Source organism: Otolemur garnettii, unplaced genomic scaffold (assembly GCF_000181295.1).
Source record: "Otolemur garnettii isolate 467f Iridium unplaced genomic scaffold, OtoGar3 scaffold00037, whole genome shotgun sequence".
Lineage (NCBI taxonomy): Eukaryota > Metazoa > Chordata > Mammalia > Primates > Galagidae > Otolemur > Otolemur garnettii.
In genome coordinates, this window is record NW_003852432.1 from 15,599,911 (window position 1) to 15,613,718 (window position 13,808).

Sequence of the window (13,808 nt, forward strand, 5' to 3'; positions counted from 1 at the left end):
GCCTCCGCCTCCCAAGTAGCTGGGACCACAGGTGCCCGCCACAACGCCTGGCTATTTTTTGGTTGCAGCCATCATTGTTGTTTGGCGGGCCTGGGATGGATTCAAACCTGCCACCTTAGGTGTATGTGACTGGCGCCTTAGCCACTTGAGCCACAGGTGCTGAGCCGAAAAGATATTTCTTACAGTGATTTCTATACTATGCTGCTTAGAGCTCTAGGGGTTCTGTTGCAGAGAATGGGGACTCCCTCCAGGGTTGGGGACAGGCAGTATAGATGGGATGTACTTCTGACCAGGAACCCAGTTTAACTCAGGCACCAACTCTGCTTTTACCAAACTAGAAAAAAATCATTCCTATCTCAGAGGAAAGGGTGATATCTGCCATATTTCTCCCCTACTGCCAGATAATTCTTTGTTAGGCTAAAGTCCTACACAAAAAGAGCAACACAGGTAATTAAAATTGTTTTCAAATGGAAGAAAATTATTTTGGATGATGGCGTTCCTTGTATGCATCTGAGAGATATTCTCTGCCTGTGGACCCAGTTCTGAGCTGGTGCCTGATACTCTATGGGCCATAGAGAAATCAGGACTAGAGAGAGACTTGACAAGAAGCTGCTGCAATCCAGGAGCAAGAATTTTGGGTCTTTGTGAGAGTCAATGTGAATATTTATTAGGGTAAGGGTTGGAAGGACTCACGAGATCCGGGAAGTGTGGACACTGCAGGGTCTGTGCCAGCATCCTGAAAGTGAGGCTCAGGCCAATATTGGGGAGCTGGTGAATGTGACCTGGTGGCGTGGAGTAGGAATCCTGCCTGCTGTGTTATGTGGGACACTCATCGGGGAGGATGGTCATGGAGAAGCAGAACCAGCTCACGACTGAGGGAACACTGAGAAACACACACAGATGTTCATGAGAGGAAAGGCTTCTGTCGCTGCCCCGGCAGGATTGCAGCTTGGCTTGGTGTTCACTGACTCATCAGGGAAGAAAACAGAGACAGTCGTGTATAAATGGCAGGGCAGAACCCATCAGGAAGGAGCCTCTCTTCATGGGGAAAAACAGGAAGTGTTGCTGAGAGCTTTCCAAGGCTCAAAGTACCCTGTGTCCAAATCACACAGGGCTCCAGGACAGTGTCAGGGAAACCTGGAAAGTGTTTATAGTGCTTTCGAAGTTCTAAGTGAGAAATTGGGAATTTAAGGAATTGGAGGACATGCCTGTGCTATCCAGTAGAAGAAAGAGATAAAAGGAAAATAAGATGCACAGTACAAATAGTAGGCTGCACAGACAATGCCAGAGAAGAGGATGTGTATCTTGGGGTGGGGGTAAGAGGGAGTGTGCCCCCCACAAGGGCATGGTACTTTCTACAAAAATAGGCAGAGTCTGTCAAACAGGAAAGGGAAGCAGAAAAGGGGTAAGATAACACGAAACTCTATAAATGAAGAAACATACTAAAGAGGTCCCAGAGGACGTCCACTCAGAATAGCAGGTGAATGGGTTAAGACAAGCGCTTTTAACCTCTTCCTAAAAATAAAAAATAAAGAACAAAATTCCACATAGTTCTTACAATAGACAAAGTTTTTTAAGAGATTTTGGAATTGGCTACCCCTTTTTCTATCATATTTTTCCATAGGTAACTATATCCAGGTGACAAAGAATGGGTAAAGCAAACAAAAAATAATTACTATAAACACTAATAAATAACATCACAAAAATATGGTGAAATAAGACCCATGTTTTAGGTATGGTTATGGTGTAGTCATTTCCCATTGTTGCTGTAACAATACGTACAAACTTAGTAGCTTTAAACAACATAAACTTATGGTACAGTTCTATAAAGCAGAAGTCCAAAATGGTTTCCACTGGGCCAAAATAAAGATGTTACCAGAGCTGTATTCCTTTCTGGAGAACCTAGGCAGCAAGTCCTTTTCTAGCCCTTTTGTAGCTTTTAGAGGCTGCCCACATGCCTTGTCTTGTGGCCCCTCCGCTCTTCCCCCTTCAAAGCCAGCAGTGGAGCATCTTCAAATTTCACTCAGATTCCTTTGTTTCTTTCACTTATAAGGATTCCTGCATTTACACTGTGCCCACCTAGATAATCCAGGAAAATTTCTCCATCTCAAGATCCTTAACTTAATCACATCAGCAAAGTCTCTTTTAGCAAAACATATTAACAGGTTTGGGGAATTACAGCATGGACATCTTTGGGGGACCATTATTTCACCTATCCCACAGAGGTGAAAGAAACAGATTCAAAAGTGGTGTGATGGCTTAGCTCCATATGAGAAGGTGAAAAACACTCAGAAATATAAAGTTTTTATTTTTATTTATTTATTTTTGAGACAGAGTCTCACTGTGTCACTCTCCATAGAGTGCTATGGTGTCACAGCCCACAGCAACCTCAAACTCTTGGGCTTAAGCTATTCTCTTGCCTCAGCCTCTCCAGTAGCTGGGACTATAGGCACTTGCCACAACACCTGGTTTTTTGGTTGCAGTTGTCATTGTTGTTTGGCAGGCCCGGGGCAGACTCGAACCCACCAGCCTTGGTATATGTGGCCAGCACCCTACTCACTGAGCTATGGGCACTGAGCCTGGTTTTTATTTATTTATTGGAAATAAAATAAAACTGAAACAGAAGTGCTACAGTTGTGTGAGTGTAAGCATCCTGACCAGATGGAAGTTACAAATGACACTTTCCTGATTAGAATTTTAAATCTGAAATGGGAATGAGATAAAGTAGGGATCAGGGCATTATAATGCATCAGTGAGATATGTATTCAGCCAAAGACAGAGCGCTTAATTCTTAACTTGCCTTAATGATAGTCCCTTTTCTCTGAACATAAATGAACTCTGAGTTCATTTCTGATCAAAAAGACCTGGTTAGTAATATGGAAGTAAGAAGAATCTGAGTTAGTGGCCTTATTTTCTAAATGGTTCATTTTAGGCAGAGAGAGAAGTAAAGAGTACAGTTGGTTCCCATTTTAAGAAAGTAAATCTCAAAACATTTTGGAGAAAAAGACCCAACATGTTACAGTCCCATCAGGAAATGTTGGAAGTTTTAAAGGTTGGCGTTGTACTAGAATCCTGCATTAGTCAGGGTTGTCCAGAGAAACAGAACCAATAGGATGTATATCCTCATATACATGTGTGTGTATTAAGTAAGGAATTGGCTTGCCTGATTATGGAAGCCAAGAAATCACAAAATCTACAATCAGTAAGCTAGAGAATTAAAAGAACTGTTGACATAGTTGCAATCTGAGACCAAAGGCCTAAGAAGAAAGGGAGCTGATGGTGTAAATTCTAGCTCAAGTCCACATCCACAGGCAGGAGAAAGCCCGTGTCCCAGCTCAAAGACAGGCAGAAAGAACAAATGGTGTCTTACTGAGCATTTTCTCCTATTCAGGCTTTTAACAGACTGGGGAGGACAGTCTCCTCTTGCCAGTCTCCCGGTTCCAATGTTATTCTCATCTAGAACCATCCTCACAGACACATCCAGAATAATATTAAACCAAATATCTGGGCCTAGTCAACATGACACATCAAAATTAACCTTCAGAAATCCCAAGAAGAAAAGTGCAGAGGAAGCGTGGGGAGGAACCAGCAGGGTTGCAGCACGGTCAGGGTTGAGCTCGGATTGGAAATTAACAACAGAGAAGACAGAATGAAGAACACACACTCACATCAGCACTGAAGAAGGGAATGAAATAACATCATGGGAAGATTCAAGCTAGGTTAAGTAAGGATCAGTAGACAATTTCAAAACTGGGCAGAACGGGCAGGGGGACTGAATCACCTCCTAAGTTACACCCCCAGGGTCAAACTCTAGGGCAGTGTTTTTCAGCCTTTTTTATCTCACAGCACACTTGAACCTATAGTTAAACTTCCACAGCACACTTAAATTATGTTGAAACAAGGAGTGAAAAAGAGAATATGCTATGTTTTGAACTTCTCTTGAAAATAATGTAATTAATGATCTTTAAAAATTGTCAAGGTACAGGGTTGAAAATCCCTGCTCTAGGCCCTCTGACCAAAGCTGAAGGACACAGTAACACTCGGAAACTATGTAGATTGGTATTCAGTGTTTTGTGAAGACTTTGGAGTCTTGGGCTAGGGATCAGGTATTCAGTGTTTTGTGAAGACTTTGGAGTCTTGGGCTAGGGATCAGGATATAGCAACAAAAGCTACTAAAGAAATTATGTGCATTTGGAATAATGAAAATCATATTGGAAAGACAACTTTTGAACTAAGGATCAGTGTGAGTGTGACAACAGAACAGAGCGGGGCTGCAGGTTGAAGTCACAGTCCAGGGGAGGTTACAGCTGACAGAAGTTAAGGAGTTCACAGAAGAATGCCTGAGGAGGTGTCCAGAAATGAAGCCAGCAGTGAGACCTGTGAACCCCACACCCAGGGCTCCCTCAGCCTTCCACTGCTGCTTTCCTTTGTGATCTGGTGTGTGCGTGAGAATCCGGCCCCTGAATCTGCAGTCCTTTCCTCTCTGTGTGCTTGTTATCTGTAAGCCAGTATCTGAAGGGCTTGTTTGCAGGTTTTGTGGCTATCTGTGACCTTGGCAGTTCAATCCCTGGTGGCTTTGATCACAGCAGCCTGACCTAGCTCTGATGTCAGGCTTCCTGTAGTCCACAGCTCTGCTATGTGCAAAGCTATGTCGCCCCACGTCCTCCTGTCCCCTGTCAACAGTTTCTCCTCCGATGCAGCCCTACGGCAGCTGCCTTGGTGTCTGCTCAGGTCCAGCCCATGCTGGAGCCCAGTTTAGGGAAGGTAACTGGTGACTCTTGTGTGCCACCAAGGGACTTACAGAACTACCTGCTTTGTGGACAGGTGTGGACATCAAAAATCCTTATCCAAAGCTTGTCATAGAGGAGGGAAAAGTGTGACTTTCCTCAAAATTAACCTGAAGGAGGAATCTACCAGCATTTCTTAGCTGTGCTTCCTCTTTCCTTGCCCCAGGCCCTTTGTGAATTACTAAGGGGAGCCGGCTATACCCCCTCGTGTGCAGGGACAAAGGAAAAAGCCAGTGACAGTAATTCCTTTTAAGACTCAGGGAGATGCATAACGCAGTGAGCTGTATCTGAGACATGGAGTGTGAATGTGTGGACACTTTCAAGGACAAAACCTGCAGGGTCGATTCTATGGTTAAGCCCATGGGAAGTTAGTATATGTTCAACTAGGGACGGGGGTGTTGTTTGTTTCTTTGCTTTTAGAAGGGCCTGCTTGATGGGTCCAGGTGTTTACTTTTAAAGGTAATAATTAGCATTTCAACCTGTCAGCTTGTTTGGCATTTACCCACCAATTCTGTCATTTATACTAGCTGACATTGGCCTAGTAATAGAGAAAAAGCACATCTGCAGACTAGATAGTCCTATATTTCTTTTTATACATGCCACACACGAATTATTTGTCTACCTTACTTACTTTTTTTGCAGTAGGTATTTTCTTAACAGTGGGCTGCAAATTGAATTTTTAGAAATCAAATCCTCCTAGCTGCAGGAGCATATCAGATAAGCTTTATCTTCCTTTCTAATTAAACATTACTAGGTAGTGACTCCTGGCACTTAAGTTTTCAGAATTTTTTTCCCCCTGGTTCTTTTTGTCAAGTAATTGATTTGTAAATAAGTATTTAAGTTCCCTGGTGAGGCTTACTGTTTAAAGAAAGCCTGCAATGGATTAGTTTACAAGTTTGGATTTTAATATTCTGTGTTTGTTTTCTTAAAGCCTGGAATGCCTGGGCCTTATTTCATTTGTTTTGAGGGTAAACTTAAGGCCAGAACTCCTTGGGTCTAGTAGCCCAATGGCAGACATCAAAGGAAACGTAGACTCCAAATGTAACTCCTAAAAGAAATCAAGAAGACAATTTTAAAAAATCAAGTATGCACTGAGAAAAGACCCTTTTGTGGTTGTGGATGCTTTGTGTGCCTTCCTCTTGACTTTTATTAGGATACAGACTCACTTTTACTGATGGGTATAGGAAGAAGTTGAAAAGGAAGAAAGGAGGATAATCACTGCTTCTATAGCTCTCACTGCATTCCAGGTACTGCTGGCTCAGGCAATTCTTAAAACAATCCCAGCAAGAGGTGCCGTCACTATTCCCATTTTACAGATGAAAAAATCACTGGCTAGAATATTGACCACACTGGAATTCTCATTTAGGTAGTTTGATCCTTGGGTCCATAAATAGAAAAGAGGCATCAAATAGGTTTCCTTGAACAGGGTCAGTGGTACAAGTCAAGTAGAATCTGAATTTTGATGAAGTGTAATTTATCATTCTCTTCCTTGGTATTTTGTGCTTTTGTTTAAGAAATCTCTATCTAACTCAGGGTGACTAGAATTTTCTCCTATGTTTTCTCCCAGGACTTTTATACTTTCAGACTTTGCAATGTAGGCCTATGATCCATCCAAGTTAATTTTTGCATTTAGTGTGACGTAAAGGCAGGGCTTCCTTTATTTTTTTACATATGAGTATCCAATTGTTCTCGCAACATTTGTTGAAACAATTATCATTTCTCCATTGAATTGCCTTGGGCCCTGTTAAAGATAAAATTATTCAGTGACACTTGTTGTAGATGGTAAGGCAGACTTTACTCAGGCGAGGGTTGTGGTGATAGGTGTAGGGACCACCGCAGTGGGATTTTGCAATGGGGAGAAAGATTGGGCAAAACATGAGCAAGTGGGATTTATAGCCAAGAAACAGGGGTGTGGTGGAAGGGAAGTATTGATGGATAGGAAATTACTAAGAGGAAACATCAGGTGTAAGAAAGATTCAGGTTAAACCGACAGAACAGGATTCCTGCTGAAGGCAAGCCAAGGTGATCAGATACCTCCTGGGTGGTGGTGGAGGCTGGGGAACCCACTAAAATTATTGAGGGTGATCAGACATCAACTTTAACTGTTGGAATTGAGGTGCTAAAGTTTTGAAAAGGGCTTTTGTATCCATGTCTATAAAGGAATTTTTTAAAAAGGTGTAAGCTCATGGGTTTAAGAGAATGGAAGAAAAAAATATGACGCATAAGAGATAGCAGCAATTTTTGTAAAAGCACATGGCAATTGACTTGGCAAAGAGGAAAAGATTGAAACATGGGCACAGTGAGTGTGGTATTAGAGTTCAGCCAAGGAGCAGGCTAATTTATATCACTGAACCCTCAGGAAGGTACAGAATAGACCTGGAATGGAAAATATCAGGCATCTCTGAAGATTAACGGTGTTATGCATAAGAAATTGGTCTAGAAATCTTTATAAGGCGTAGTTAGTACCCTGCTCATTGCCAGTCCCCTCCTCTGTTATGTCAAAAAATTGAAAGTTTCCTCTGTAGAGAAAATGAATGAGTTATAGAGTGGATTCAGGCATGTCAGACACAGCTAAATTTGGAGATGAGTCCTCATTCTATAGACAAGACCTTACAATTAAACATTGAGACCCTTCACAGTCACTTCATTTCTTGATTTCACGTCCCTTAAAGATGGGTTCATACTCCTCAGAGAGGAGGGAAGCAATTCCTTCTGAGCTTCCAAGAGAAACTGAGCAACCCAAGAGAAAACGTCTCAGATTGTGAACTGTGGGGGACATCTGGGTGCATCTCGTCCTGCAGTGATGTACATCCTAGATGCTGAACAATGGGTGGTATCCTGATGTTCCATTGAATACCTCCTATCCTGCAGGGACACTTCCCCTGTCCACAAGCTTGCCTAGGCACACAGAGGTTTTATTATCTTTCCCCCCAGGTAACATCTTAGTGCCTCACTTGTAAAAAATGAATGGACAATGCAAGATCACCAGATCCTGGAGGAAAAGTTCTAATGTGAAAGGCAGAAGACCAAATGAAGAAACAGAAAAAGTAATTTGAAAGAAAAAGATAATTCAGAGAGCAAAAAACCATCAAAAATTATATCCAGTTTTCCCAGAGAGAGAGAGATGAGAACATAGTCATGAAAAAAGAATGTTAAGCTATAAAAAGAAAACATTCAGGCTGAGTGCAGTGGTTCACGCCTGTCATCCCAACACTTTGGGAGGCTAAGGCGGGAGAATTTCTTATGGCTAGGAATTCAAGACCACCCTGAGCAACATAGTGAGACCAAGTCTCTACACAAAGAAAAATATTAGTCAGGCATGGTGGAACATGCCTATAGTCCCACGTTCTCATGAAGCTGAGACAAGAAGAGCACTTGAACCCAGGAGTTCAAGGCTGCATTGAGCTGTGATGACGCTACTGCACTCTAACCCAGGCAACAGAATGAGACACTATTTCAAAAAAAAAAAAGAGAGAGAGAGAGAGAAAGAAATAGGATTGGCTACATAATGAAAATGCAAGACTTGTTTGAAATTAAGAATTTTAAAATGGCGGCCACAGAACGTTATACCAAGCCTGAGGCCCTTCTGAGCATAGGGAAGTGTGTGACTACACAGGTTGCACGACCATGACACTGGCCTTGGGAATAAGAAGACTATTGGCAATAAACTATGTGATAGCACAGATAATACAATTGAATAAAAGGATTGGAAGATAAAGTACAGAAATCACCCAGAAAATTGGACACGACAATGGAAAAAGTTTGAGAAAAATAGAAGATAATTCAAGAGACTTATGATATAAATGCAGTTGAAGTTCCAGACAGAGGACAAAAAAGCAAAAAACGAAAATAGAGGAAGGAAATAATCTTAGAAATAATTCAAGGCAAGTTCCCATATGACGTGTGTTTATAAATTGAAAGGGTCAAGGCAAGGCACATATCATAAAATGTAAAATTACCAAGGATAAAGATAATTTCCCAAAACCTTTCAGAGAGAAAAACAAAATAAAGCAAAAATGCAGTCATATACAAAGGGTTAGAAATCAAAATGTCAGTCTTGGTGCCTGTAGCACAGTAGTTATGGTGCCGGCCACATACACCGAGGCTGGTGGGTTCAAAACCAGCCTAGGCCAACTAAACAACGATGACAACGACAACCAAAAAATAGCCAGGTGTTGTGGTGGGCACCTGTAGTCCCAGCTTACTTGGGAGGCTGAAGCAAAAGAATTGCTTAAGAATAAAAGTTTGAGGTTGCTGTGAGCTATGACGCTACAGCACTCTACCAAGGGTGACATAGTAAGACTCTGTCTCAAAAAAACGAAATCAAAATGGCAGCAAAACCATAATGTTAATTTAGCCAGAAATTGTAATATAATTGTTTTGAAAGGCTCAGAGAGGGGATGAACAAAACGAAGTCTGTCAGAGTAGGAAGTCAGTAGATGGTGTATGTCCGTGAAAATTCAGGAAATTGCAAAAGAAGCGTGCAATTTAGAAATTGATGTTCAAATATAGTTTTAGAAAACAACAGAGAGGGAAAGGTACTTATTTCAACTAAAAGGGTTAAAGGCCTCTTAAATCATGGACTGGGAAATTACTGTTTTTCAACATAAACCTTGTAGAATTAGTACTTTTATAACTACATGTGTTAATAATTTAACAATTAAAATTGGATTAAAAAGTAGATAACAATTTGCCCAATGTGTGCGTGGGACTCCAACAGATGTGACACTAATGACTCTTCTCTCTTCAGATTCCCGGTACATTCTCCTGCCTGTCGTGTTACATCATCTCCACATTCACTTGCAAGAACAGAAGGACCTGATCGTGTGTGCACGTATCCTTAGCAACGTATTTTGTCTTATCAAGAAAAATAGCTCAGTAAGTAAATACAGGTCATAGTATGTAGTTTCTATCAAATGGCTTCTGGAAATAAAATTGTAAATGTCTACAAAGAAACCCCCCTGTAGGAAACCACCCTGAGCCTCTCACTTTTATTTCCAGCTGGGCTGGACTTTTTACTTCATGCTGGAAGGAATTTTTTTTAACTTTGTGGGATTGCTATAACCCCAAATAACCTAGGCTCCCTAAACTAGCATTTCAAGGAGGAACTGAATAGCAAGTGAGAAAAATTAGAAATCTCAAAGCCTCCCACATGTGCCTTTAATCTTGATATGATGAATGCTCTGTGGCAAGAATAAATTACTGCTTGCAAAGTGAAGTCGTTTTTGGCTCATTCTGTGAAGGGCTATGTCGTGATACTCAGATTTTGGTCATAGCCTTGGGCTGGGTACCCTGGAAATCACAGAAGCAAAGGATAGCCCTAGCAGATTAGGGATATCTTGCATTTCACCCACTAGATGGCCCCAACAGTGATCTCTAAATTGTTCCTGCTCCAGGGATTCCTGTCCAACTGCCTGACTCTTGATACAGTTCCACAGCACAGGAGAGTGCAGGGCAAAGTGAGAAAAACTGCATGCAGGCTTGGAAGTGACATAGCTCAGATTGTTCATGTTCATGGCTCTGGGGTCTGATGTGAAATCCACATACGGAGAATGTCCTGTCACAGTTGTGTCAATCTGCAAGTGTTAATTCAGCATTATGCTATAGGTCAGTGGTTCTCAACCTTCCTAATGACGCGACCCTTTGATACAGTTCCTCATGTTGTAGTGACCCCCAACCATAAAATTATGTGAAATTTGTGTGAAAATAAGTTTTTGGTTGGGGGTCACCACAACATGAGGAACTGTATCAAAGGGTCGCGGCATTAGGAAGGTTGAGAACCAATGCTATAGGTAATAGGTTTAATAGCAGAGGTGTTAGGTAATAAGCAGAGGTATTAGGTAATTAGCAGAGGTAATAGGTAATAAGCAGAGTTTGGCAGTGAGTATGGAGACTCCTGTTTCTCTCCTTCCCTATTACCTCTGTGCTATGGTTTCCAGTTTCATCGCTCTTACTTAGATCAGCTTCTCAAGATCAGTGAGTTGGCCTGGGCTCCCAGTGGAAGTGTTGGAATTAAGGCCGAGTTGGCACTTGAAAGGAAAGGGCTACAGTTGGCACCTGTGGTTCAAGGAGTAGGGCATTGGCCCCGTATATGGGGTGGTGGTGGTGGTGGTGGTGGTTGTGGTGGAGTGGGGGGGAGAGGTGGTGGTGGTGGAGGTGATGGTGGTGATGGTGGTGGTGGCGGTGGAGTGGGGGGGTGGGGGGTGGGTTCAAGCCCGGCCTGGCCAAAACTGCAAAAAAAGAAAAAGAAAGAAAGGGCTAGATGCTCTGCCTCTAAATGTATGATGAGAGGAGCCTACACTGAAAGGGACAGTTGACTTTTACCAACCCTCTGATTCAGCCCCCCAGAGTAATTCTGGAACCGGATAGAACAGTGGTAAGATGGAGACGGTATTAGTTCAATTTTTAAAATTTCTTCTATACAGTTCAGTAAAACATAGTCATAACATGTTTAGTTGGAATATTCTTCCAAATTATAATTGCTGAGATAGTAAAAAATAAGCTGAATAGTTCACTAAACAAAACTGAAAATATATCAGCAATGGTGAAGGTGACTTTTTATTTCTCCTTGTCTGTTTCAATTTGGAAGTTGCAATTAGTTTTTGGACTTAGCTAATAAGGAACTCAGAGCAGAAACCAATTCACTAGGGAAGAAACCTTGGTGGTTTTCTTGCAAGTGTAAGGAAATTTATCATAAAACCCTAGCCAAAGGCTCTTTCGAACTCACACTTTCTTAAAAGGATTCTTTGCAAAGAGTGATCTTGATCAGAAGCATTTGTGAAGTTTTGTGTAGGTTCAGTAAGAACCCAAATTCACTGCATACTTATAGTCTGTGCAGAGTGATTTGGGTTTCTCTCTCAAGACCTGAGGCTCGGATAGGATTATCTTTGCTTTAGAAAAGCATTCCCTACCATGGCTGCTGACCTTAGGTGCACCCTAGCTAAGGCTTTGCCTAGGCTGAATGCCATTTCCTAATATTTACCTATAGGGATCTTTAAAAAACATTTTTCTAGGAATAGTCATTTGCACTTAAAATCAAGTTTTGGAAAATGATGGGTGCAATTCTAGATGATGAGAAGAGTAAATGTGAGCACGATCAGGAACCCAGGAGTTACAGACTTTAAGAACCAGAACAGACTTTTAGTGAGGAGCTAAGCCCAGAGAGGCAAACTTAAGGTGTCCAAGGAACTTGCCCACGGTCACATGTCCTCTCAGGCTCATGGCTGGTGTTCTGAAATAGTCTGCTGGGCCTTCCATATCACCCACCTTTTTATTTATATCCTAGGTATCCATTGCACAGCCTAGCTTTAAACTCTTGGGAAAGCCATTAGTTTCTTTATGCGTTTGTTTTCTGTAAAAGAAGATCATTTGCTTAGGTGATGTCCAGGCCTTTCAAGGTCCCAAATTTTCTGACTCTTTGAATTCTATAGTTGGAAATGAACTTTTTCCCCTTTTCCATTAAAACAAGATTAATATGCATATTAAGTGCCAATCTTCTGAACAAATTTTTTTTTTCTCTTAAGGAAAAATCTGTGTTGGAGGAAATAGATGTGATTGTGGCCAGCCTGCTGGACATCCTGCTGAGAACCATATTGGAGATCACCAGCCGTCCCCAGCCGTCCAGCTCAGCAATGCGGCTCCAGTTCCAGGATGTCACTGTAAGATCACAAAGCAGATGGCACCCGGAGCAAGGCTTCAGCCACTTTGCGGCTGACTTGCATAGCACTCTGGGAAATGCAGCCATGGGGGGTAACCTAAGAGCATTTCACATTCATATGCAGTTACCTTCATTTTATGAGGAAACCAAAATATGAAGAATGTTTGTTAATTAGGCTCTTGGAATAAGCAATTTTTAAACCAAAGGCCAACCTTGGTATTAGTTTGTACTTGGCCAGTTTAAATCATCTGTGATTTTATATCCCCAGTCAACTTGGTAACTTCTCAGTCTCTCTTCATCTAGCTAATTGTTTGATGCAATGAGAGCAGTGAAACAGAACCATGGGAGTCAGTGGCCCTGAGTTTTAGTTCTGAATTTTTTGCTATGACAAGTTCAGAGCTTAACTTCTATAGCCCTGGTTCCTCAAGAAGGTTTGACTTGGCCAATTCTAAGATGCTTTCAAGCACCACTATTTTATGAATCTAATATAACATGATTCATTTAAAATATTAAGAAATAGTATATCTAGTAGTTTAGATATATCTTTACCTATATATTTACGTGTAAATGTTTACAGGAATATAAAATGGTACAGTCACTATGGAAAATACTGGCTTTGCTATGTTTCCCATATGTGCAGCCTATGAATGGCCCACTTCCTTAGCACCGTTAGCAGACGTAGCCATGTCTCTTTTCTTGCAGTAGGTTGCATTCTGATAGGTATGCAGTGCTATCTTCTTGTGGCTTTAATTTACATTTCCCGAATGGCTTATGAAGCTAAACATCTTTTCACATACTGATTTACCATCTATCTATATATCCTCTTCAGCGAAATGTTTTTTCATGTCTTTTTCTCAATTTTTAATTTGATTACTTTTTCACCATTGAGTTTTAAGAGTTCTTTATATATTCTAGATGCCAGGGTTTTTTTTTTAATATGTGGTTTGACAGTATTTCCTCCCACTCTATAGCTTGTTTTCTGATCCTCCTAACAGAGTTTGTAGAGCAAACGTTTTTAATTTGGTGAAGTCCAATTTATTAGTTTTTCCTTTTCTATGAATCATGCTTTTGGTGTCAAGCCTAAGAACTCTTTTTTCTTAGCCCTATATCTTGAAATCTGTCTCCTAGTGTTTTTTTCTGAAACGTATTATAGTTTTGTATTTTACATTTGAATCCGTTAACCACATTGTATTAATTTGTGTGTGTGTCAAGCAGTTCTAACATCATGGCCATTTCATTGTTGGTATTTATTGATTGTCTCTTTTCATTCAATTTGAGATGTTCTGGCTCTTGATATGTGATGAGTGATTTTCCGTTGAAGCCTGGGCATTGTTATAAGACTCTGGATCTTATTTAAACCTTCT

The 13,808-nt window shown here is 41.2% G+C and overlaps 1 protein-coding gene across 1 annotated transcript in view; it reads left to right on the plus strand.

The window, feature by feature from the left end:
* DOCK4 (dedicator of cytokinesis 4) overlaps positions 1 to 13,808 on the plus strand; it is a 249,780-nt gene that overhangs the window by 130,450 nt on the left and 105,522 nt on the right. The window contains exons 23-24 of the mRNA XM_023513222.1: positions 9,538 to 9,665; positions 12,311 to 12,445. Of these exons, the coding sequence (XP_023368990.1) occupies positions 9,538 to 9,665; positions 12,311 to 12,445 (263 nt within the window). The remainder of the gene's footprint in view (positions 1 to 9,537; positions 9,666 to 12,310; positions 12,446 to 13,808) is intronic.